The following is a 9,776-nucleotide window of genomic DNA, read 5'->3' as shown; positions in this document are numbered from 1 at the left end:
TTTATTTGGGTGAGATGATAGGTACCATAAATATGAGTGAGCGTAGTGAGTATTGTTTTAGAAGGCGCACAAACCAATAATAATAAGGCTGTAAGATCTCTAGAAAAACACATTTGCTTCACAGAAAAACACATTCCACGGGAACTAAGCAATTTTACGGAATAGAAAGTATCTTACGTCCTTCTTCGGAATTCAAACTATATATCTACCAAATTCATCTAAATCGTAAAGCAGTTTAGACGTGAAGAGATAATAAACAAACAGACTTACAAACTGCATTTACAATATTTAGTAGGCTCGATCACGGCTTAGTTTTATATATATAAAAAAAACGTACGACCTGATAATTCAAGCCCTCATGTAGGTAATTTGCCATAGGCCCGAATTATCGGACCTCACCTTTTGAACTTAGACATTTTTATTATTTATTTTTATATATAAAAAAAGAACGAAACGAAAACACAAAAAAATACAACGACTTAAAGCCGACTTTGTCCCCAACTCCATCCTACTCTCACCTGTTCAACTGTATCCTGTGGAAGAAGACAGTAGATTGTCAATCGACAAGAACTGCCTTCGGGACAGTTGCAGCCGCTGTCTTGTAGCACTGCGTCCAGGAGTAGCGGGGCACGCGCGCTTCGCTCGAGCGGTTGATGAGGACTTTTTACTTTGCATGTCACTGGCTTTAGTACTGGAAAATAAAAAGGTATCTAGTACTTGATTGATTTGGTGTTACTATTCGTTTTGCGCAGCAAATAAAATAAGAACAGAACCATTTTTTTATTGACTGGATGGCAAACGAGCAAGTGGGTCTCTGATGGTAAGAGATCACCACCGCCATAAACATCTGCAACACCAGGGGTATGCAGATGCGTTGCCAACCTAGAGGCTACAGTTTCCAAACAAAAAGTAATAATATACGTTGGCAAAGCCGCAAGGCTTCCTCTTCGGAAAGGATTGAATTTCTCGAAAGGTGTGCAGTTTTCCTTAAAGTATTTCTTTCACACAAGTAATACTACTGCTCTTATCTACTGTAAATTGCACCACCTAGTAAATGTATTCCTACTTCTGTCCATTGTAAAGGTTGCCTGGAAGAGATCGCTCTGAAGCGATAAGGCCGCCTTTTGCACCTTAAAAAATCTCTATGTATATACCTGTGTTATCTGTACTGCTTACTGTGTTGGTGTACAATAAAGAGTTATTGTATTGTAAAGCTCGTGGTAAATTTCAAATGCATTTCGCAAATGGATTTTGAAAACTCAGATATGCAAGCCCGGATTGAACCCACGATCCTATGCTTGAGAGGCCACCACGGCTACAACTGGGAAATTTATCACATACAACTTAGATCTATCTCCCTAATGCTCCTAGCATAATTCCATTACTGCCTATTCACATTTATACTTTGTCAACGAACTTTGAAATATAATTACACTTTGCAATTACGAATATTACCAGTTAAATATTACCTTCTTCCTATCATAATACGCTCCATGGATCCCAAAACAAACAAGTCATGTGCCATACATGCTTCCGGTTTATACCTAACCTACACTCGTATGCTTCGTTGCTAACTATACTCTCTGCTCTCTCTTTCTACAAAATTTTCCCGATAAAAAACTATCCTATGTCCATCTCCGGGACTCAAACTATCAAATAACCAACGGCTGGCAACACCCTTAATAGTATTAGCACAGAATATAAATAGTACTAACGTATAGAATGGCCACGTTCCGCCCCGCACCGGTTCGAGTTACCCCACCCCTCAAGCGCAGATTGCAGGAAACCGCAGGAAAGCAGTCGGGGTGCGCGACGCGATGTATGTCGGCCGCACGGCACTAAGTTCGGGAGCAATAATTTTGCGAAATGGTAACGGTACCCTACCTACTTCCTTTTTCTAAACAAATAATGATTTCTGAAATTATCGCGATTAATACATGAAAAACTACCTACCGAATAATTGAAAATAATAATGCTTAAATATACAGACAGACACATATTAATTAGTTTAAATAAATAGGTAAGATTAACGATTACATTGATTTGCACTATCTATGCCATACCTACATATAAGTACCTTTTAATGTCTTTGGTAGCACTTATTAGGGTTTTGCGTTAGTCGGCCCTTGCATCTTACGCACACATTGACGCGTGTTACAGACGTCGTCGTGCCTATGTAGATTCAAGAACGCGTATTTTGTACGGCGTGGCCGCCGTGTGGTATTAGTAGCTACTTACAGAACTCAAAATCCTCATGGTGCATAGAAAATTTATCCAGCCCGGTCATCATGTAGTGCTTCCAATTGTAATACTGCATCGGTGTTATGTTCGCAATTTCTGCGTCGTCGAGCGCTGTGGCCGTCGGGTTCCAGTACAGTGAGAGGGACTCTATGCGCATCATTTGGTACACCGTCGTTGCGTTCGCCGGTGTCACTGAAGGCTTCCATTTGCTGAGGATGAGTATTAAGTGAATAACTTTTTCTTTATCTTTATCATAAGATTATAGTGAGATATGTGGGGGAGACTACTGAAGAGAGATCTCACACAAGGCACGTATTATAACCTATGGGGACCGAATTTGTTAAAAATTGACTAATGACGTCACTACCATTGGTAGAAACCATAGGAGAATGAAGAGGTGACAGTTACCGCGGACAAAGAATTAGCTAGCTAGAAGATGGGACTCAGTCAGCATCTTTTCTAACTCGCCCTTTGTTTTTTTAACTTTGTGTACTTTAAGTTTTATAGTATTATATCAACAGTTATAGGTAATTTTATATATTTTAGCAATTTGTATATTTATTTATTTATATCGGTTATTTATCTCAGAACTTTTGTAGGCGAACAATCGATCTAGCTTGGTTCTTTATCTAAAAAAACACTTAGTAAAAACAAAAAACAATTGTAATGTTTCTTTTTATCACAGTAACACACATGAATCGAAATTGGTATGAAATAACACTTAACATTGCTCACAGGGTGTTTTTTAGTTAGGTATGTAGTTTGTTTATTTGTTTGTTTATATACTTTTTATGGTACGAAAAGGAAAAACAAAAAGGTAGAGTAAGGGTCGTATCAGATATTTAAAATATGCAGGCTTTGTTGTGACAGACATTGGTGCTGGTGACTGTACAGTGGAGCAAGAAGAAGGGTTGTGGTCTAAACCAACTCACCTATTAGTAGTCTCAATAGAGAGACTCTGCAGACATAGCCCGCACGCAACGGCCCATCTTTAGAGCTGATCGAATCCTCATACCGCACATGAACATTCCTGATATAAATCTGCAGATTATTAACAATAGCCGTGAACAAGTGCTCGAAGAAATTCTGCGGGCCTTTAAGAATCTCACTTTCGGCTTCTAGATCTTGAAGTATCTTCTTTTAGCTGCTCTTGTCAGGCGCTTTTCTCGTTCGGGATCGAAGTAGCTGTTGGAGATGGCTGGCCCGACTAAGACTAAAACGTCTTCTATGTTGACGATGACGGGTTGGGTATAGAGTCCAGTCCATGGTATCTGAAGGTTGATGCGGCCTATTGTGCCAATTTTGACATCGATCGGGAGGTCAAGCTCATACTGGAAAGAGTTATTTGAATTAAAAATAACATGAAACGCAGGTATACACTGGTCATTCACGTATTAATAGTCCATGTATGCACGACATTTTTCGAGCCAATCCGTGGCCTTTATATTATAGGCCTTTGCATCCAGAGACTTAGTTTTTTTTTACGTAGAACTGACCCGTGATGGACCTCTATCTCACCTGATGAAAAGTGCAGATGAGGCCAAAGGTATAACTGTAACTAACTCACTGGTTCAATAACATATATTAACTCTAGCCTTAAAGAGCCCTAGATTGTATTTATCCGGATATACAGACTAGACGAATTCCATTCCTTAGCAGTTCGCATTATGAAAGATGAAGCAAACCGCTTATTGTGGATCAATGGAATAGTACTATCGCCTGGATATCCGTTGATAAAATGGAGATGGAGGAATAATCCCTACGCGCACTCACCAAAACAACAAAGCGGAGAAAGGAAAATATAACGATATAACTGAGGCTACACATGAGGCTTTAGTACATTGTGTCTTAAGGGCGGTAAATAAGGAATTACGAACGAGAGTCTATTAGAAGCCCGAAGTCGAAGACTGAGGACTTTAATGAGTCGATGTTCGTAATTATAGTACCGCCCGTGCGACATACAATGTTTTTCATCACATTTGCAAGTAAAATTTATATTTTTAAAAGAAAAATATAATTGTTCCAAATATTGACGATACCTTAGGCTGTGCTCTTGGCAGCGTCGCCCTCTACCTCCCCCTCCCTCGGCATGCGCCGCAACGTGCGTGTGCATGTGGTCCATGTAGTCCTGCAGCAGCGCCATCAGTACGGGCACTGACTCATTTACCGACCTTGGGCTTCATGGCAAGAAAATGTGTACGCGCAATGACTCATTTACCGACCACGGGTTTCATGACAAGCACATTAAGGTCGAGGGTTTTATTTGGGGGGTTGCAACCAAGGTAGCCTGCATGTCACGACACTGTTTACGAGCAAGTGTGATGAAAACATAGTTACATTTGGTGCACTTACGCCCCGAAAAATATGAGGTTTAAAAAAATGGTTTCAGGTCTTACCAGAGCCTCCGGCTTTAACTTGAGGTCGCTCAGATTGACTTGGCCGGAGAAAATGCCGACGTTCAGGTTCTCGGTGTCGAGATCCTGGACGTACTTGCCGAGCAGCCGGTTCAGGATGCCGGCCACGGCGCCCTCGAACATGATGCCGGCGGCTGGAAAGGCGACAGTTAGGGCGCTTGTGCACTACAAGACTGGACCGGAAAAAAAACAGCCCTGAAAGGGGAAAATGCACAAACTGGTATGAAAATTTATGGCGTGCAATATCGGACCGTTTTTTCCCGATCCGGTCTTGTAGTGCACAACCGCCTTTAGAAAATTACGAAATAGGTCCTCCACAAAGTTTAATCGTTAATTATTATTTCGGGCGGGACGGCGGTATTATCGCTATCGCCGTCCCATGGTATTCCTTTAGATATTTTGATATTTGCAAATGACATTTCTTTAAGATAGGTTTTAATGTGCCGTTATTTAGTATCGTATGATTGTCATAAGAACACATTGGTTACAATAACAATTAAAAAAATGTCTAAGCCCTGTATTTCGCCTACCCGGGGCATCGTGCCCAGCATGCTTGCGGCGTTCCCTCGCTGCACGGCTAAGCTCAGTTTCTGGGCGAAAAAAGACCCGGCCCGATCGCCAGAGACAATAAAAAGTTTATCCAACACCTCACGAACACATTTTTTGGTGTCAGATGACCACGGTCCTAAATCGAAAATACAAACTGAGACATGGATGCACAGAAAAACCAGAAAAGAGACCAGCGCTGGGAATCGAACCCAGGTCCTCAGCAATCCGTGCTGCGTGCTATAACCCCTACACCACCGCTGGACAGGAATCTAGACACGAATTTTCCTATGCATACATATCTCAGTTTGCTTATTAAAACAAAAAAAATAATTGTAAAAGTAACAAATTTGGAGTTGAAATAACAAGACTCCAAAAACCAATCACGGTCCTAAAGTTTGAAACGCAAGTGCCGCAAATAAGGAATCATTCGATAAAAAGGCGCACTTTCTGGCTAATTGGCAGAACCTCTGACGTAGGACGGAGCCAGCGTGTCTGAGCAAGTAACGTCCCACGCCAAAGGTTCGCCCAAACTCCAAGGCACCAATGTACATCCATCGGGCCTCATTTCCGTCCGAGGCAGACAAGCCTGAGGCTTATGGGTTGCCGGTATGGCAATAGTGCTGAGTGCCGCGGTCGTTAAGAGAGGCATGCCTATAAATACGACCAGCACTCAGATGACAATGTAAACCGTGTCGGCCTAAAGCATCAACTGTATCATATTGCATACATTGAAATAGTAGATTGATAACCAAGGGTGGAAAGTGACGCATTTCGCCAGAGTGCGCCAATAGTCCGAGGGGAAATGGGTAATTTCACCCGAGTTAGACACTCTACTTTACATTTCAACTGTAAGGAAAGTAAAATACTACAAAAAACCGGCCAAGAGCGTGTCGGACACGCCCGCAATAGGGTTTCGTAGCCATTACGATAACCTTGAGTAAATTTTTCTAAGGATTTCGTATTTTGTACGGAATATTCCAAGTTTAGGTATATTTTATACCTTAGCTTACCTTATTTACTCTGAAACTGCTAATAATTCTCAAGAAAACTTAATCGTTATAGTTTTCTTTGTAAGTTTGATTTACTTAATATCATCCTGATTTTTTTCAAATTTTTCCACCCATCGGTTTAGATTTTAGAGGGGGGAGGGGAACGCTCGATTTTAATGAAAATTTACACTTTAAAGTTGAATATTTCGCAAACAATCACTGAATCGAAAAATCGTCGTAGCAACCCCTAAAATGGTTTTAAAGACCTATCTAACAATACCCCACACTATAGGGTTGGATGGATGAAAAAAAAAAAACCACCCCTACCTCACGTCTATCGGAGGTACATACCCTAAAAAAAAATTTTTTAGTTTTTATTGTACCATTTTGTCGGCATAGTTTACATATATAGGTATCCGTGCAAAATAACAGCTTTATAGCATTGATAGTCCCTGAGCAAAGCCGCGGACGACAGACAGACAAACAGACAGACATGGCGAAACTATAAGGGTTCCGTTTTTGCCATTTTGACTCCGGACCCTAAAAACTTAGCAAACAGGTACTCACCTAATCAATTCCAACCATTTACGTACCTGGGTATTGTTTACGGGTATTGGCAATGAAATTAATTGTTTTAAATGCACACAAATTAAAGTCTTATTTTCAATTACTACTTCCATTACACCAAACCAAGTAACACCACATGTGATTCACCAAAAAGTTACAAAAATCGTTTTAAGTAGCAAAAAATCACTGTCTCTTTGTATACGATACATCAGATACATGCTTGTAAACAACGTGACAATGTGATGCGATATTGGATATTTTGTGTTATCGGTTTATCGGTCTGATAAGACACCTCGAGTGCGACAGTTGTCGATACTGCGTGTAATTGCGATGGCACCAAAACGTGGTGAGATAAAAGATGAATGCTAATTATTTTACGATACTAAATATGCAAGCATTATTTTTTTATTCGAATATAATAATATTATGGTTGTTTGGCAAAGGGACAAAAGTGAATTGAGTTACAAATAATAATAGGCCGAGAAGTATCGCGCTGCAGGCGCTGCAGCTCGCCTGCCTGCGCGCGGTCACTCTAGCGGCCTGCAAAGAGATTTCATACAACTTTGCAGGCCGCTGGCCGGCAATGTAACCGTCTTTTGTTTCAACACGCTCCGCAGCGGCCGCGCGCACCCGCCCCGCAGCCGCCGCGCCAGTAGCCAGCGCGACACGCGCGCTCGCAACAGGGCGACCAGACTATCGTCCCGCCATGCTTGATTTCTTGTTTTTTATTTTATTTCATGTCATGTTTGTGAAAAGCATTATTTATACAAGCCTCGGCCGGAACGTGGTGTTGCCGGCCTCTACAGTAATGTACTATTTTTTTAAATTACTTTTGGAAACTCCTAAACAGCCAAGCACGGGTGTAATTTGTGAATGGAGGATTGTGTATATACATTTATTAGGGCGTGGAAATAATTTCAAAATGACAACTGTGCAAAAATACTTAAAAAACATGATTTAATTTCGTGAAACACAATTAATGATTACAATATGAATCTATTTAATTATACATATTAAGGATGAATTCATTTTATTACCATAGTCCACTTAGTTTGAAATAGTTTTTAATTTTGAATCTGTTAGCTAAATCTGCAAGCATTTATAGCGACACTACAAACACAAAACAAAAAAAAACGAGATTTTTTTTTGATACTTATTTAAATTTTTGAAACAAATGTGTAGCGTAGCATACTTTTTAAAAAGTAATATTGTAAATTTGAACAGAATTTCGTTATTTTTCCTCGCATTGAAAGTGATAAGTTCATTGTTAAATATCTACTATTTCATCCTAACGCCTGTAATGTGACATGCAATATGCAATAAACAATTTTGAATTTCAATTTGTATTTCGAGTCGTGGAAGAATTTGTTCACATAGGATAATAAAATACATATATAGATATGGACGCATTGAATTTTCAACCAGGCCAGGTCATAGAAATGTAATAAAATAGTTTATTAGGAGGTCCAGTCTTTGATCGTCAATGTTCTTTTCTTCCACAAAAAGGCGATACTAGCTAAGCTACAGGAAATATGGACTTCGAAGCTGAGACGGTGAATAAATATCTCATTTATGCAAATTTGTTTAATAACTGTCCGAGATATTACGCTTTATAAGTACCTAATGGTAAGGCGATACATAACAAACTATTAAAGCACGCAGGAAATCAATATGAGAGTAAAGAAAAGTTAACCTTCTGGGCACCCTACCACCTGGCAGTGATTTTGGGCAACTTTTTTATTTATAATTTTAGTTTGTATGTAGTTTTAGTTACCTTTATTTTGTTTTATATTATACAGGCATTAAATCCGTGTTATGATTAGAACTATATTGTATTGTTATTTAAAATGACGCGCTCATTATCAGTCCTTTCGCTTTAAGGCGTATAAGCGTGGTATAAAAACACAATGACTAAGTTAGGTATAAAGAGACAAACAATAACTAAAAGCACCTATAAGTATGTAGGTACATCGATTAAAATAATGACCGACGATTTACCAATTCAGCTAACCACCGCCAATTTACGGTTAAATTAACCCACTTATTATTGTAACAGATCCAAGTCTACCTACATCTCTTGAAATCAAGAATAAAGGTCACCTAGCAAGCACTATATATATAATAGATAATTGATGATGATGACAGTACTTAAAATCCATCTCAAGGCTAAAAATAGACAAGACCAAGGACGAATTTATGACAAAACCGTTAACCAATCAGGGGACGTTAATCATAAAAACCGTTGAGAATTTCGAATATATCGTTCTAGAATCCGGCAGATCTGCATTCGGATTACGAAAAAGGGTTAGGAATGTAACATATGTTTTTAAAAGAACCTGAATCTGAAACGCTTACGCTACCAATGGCCACGAAAAAATGTTTTTAAATACAGGATTTGTACAATTTGACTGTTACCTTCTAATCACATTGTTTTTCAACGCAGTTGTAGATATCCTTCACCAAGTTTTTTAATGACGTCAAAGGTGTAGCGATGGATTTGCCTTTGCGGAGACTGATAGCCTTTGACAGGTGTCACGCGGGGCGCATGTGTGGCGTTGGCGCAGGCGTACACAGAAGGGGAGCTGTAAAAATCATTTTATTCTGATTCGCCGAGATGGTGGGCGGGCGTTCAATAAACGAGGATACGTCACGGGACGTGGGTGGCCAGTGCAACTGTTGACACGTTGCAGGGAAACGGGCATTGGAGGATTGGTTCAGCTGAGCCCCCATTAACCCTTTGAACGCTTTCGTATTTGAATGAAGAGTCAATCAAACGCCAAGCATTGTTGCGTTTTCGAAAATGACGAGTCTCACCAGTGTTGTGCAAAAAAAGAAATAGATTTTATCCATTACCGAAGTACACGACCTTAGCTCTTACTCCTTTAGGCGTTGCTGGCGTGGTAGGCTAGACCACACACACTTTTAGGTGTTCTTGGCGTTTAAAGGATTAACACCATCCCTGCTTATACAGGGTGGAAAGAATTAATGGGCCATGGAGGGCAACTACCTTAAATCC

At 39.9% G+C, this 9,776-nt stretch overlaps 2 protein-coding genes across 2 annotated transcripts in view; both read right to left on the bottom strand.

Moving 5' to 3' along the window:
- Nucleotides 1–3,209, bottom strand: part of LOC141434418 (uncharacterized) — an 11,553-nt gene extending 8,344 nt beyond the window's left edge. Inside the window, exons 1-3 of the mRNA XM_074096837.1 lie at nt 3,174–3,209; nt 2,239–2,450; nt 519–691 (exon numbers count right to left, since the gene is read on the bottom strand). Coding sequence (XP_073952938.1) covers nt 519–691; nt 2,239–2,401 — 336 coding nt within the window. The 5' untranslated portion in view covers nt 2,402–2,450; nt 3,174–3,209. The remainder of the gene's footprint in view (nt 1–518; nt 692–2,238; nt 2,451–3,173) is intronic.
- Nucleotides 3,210–3,359: 150 nt separating this feature from the next.
- Nucleotides 3,360–9,262, bottom strand: LOC141434417 (uncharacterized). The gene is made up of 3 exons (XM_074096836.1): nt 9,176–9,262; nt 4,638–4,789; nt 3,360–3,572 (listed from the first exon to the last, which is right to left on the bottom strand). Exons 2-3 carry the CDS (start codon nt 4,776–4,778, stop codon nt 3,360–3,362), a joined length of 354 nt encoding a protein of 117 aa, XP_073952937.1. The 5' UTR covers nt 4,779–4,789; nt 9,176–9,262.
- Between the last annotated feature and the right edge of the window lie 514 nt (nt 9,263–9,776).

Source organism: Choristoneura fumiferana, chromosome 13, assembly GCF_025370935.1.
Source record: "Choristoneura fumiferana chromosome 13, NRCan_CFum_1, whole genome shotgun sequence".
Taxonomy (NCBI): Eukaryota; Metazoa; Arthropoda; class Insecta; order Lepidoptera; family Tortricidae; genus Choristoneura; species Choristoneura fumiferana.
Note: the sequence above shows the minus strand (reverse complement) of the source record. Positions and strands in the feature narration are given on the sequence as shown.

Coding starts and splice junctions, on each gene's coding strand:
- LOC141434417 (XM_074096836.1), bottom strand. CDS start 4,778: ATGTTCGAGGGCGCCGTGGCCGGCATCCTGAACCGGCTGCTCGGCAAG. Junction 3,573..4,637: donor AGTTAAAGCCGGAGGCTCTG/GTAAGACCTGAA, acceptor AACTCTTTCCAG/TATGAGCTTGACCTCCCGAT.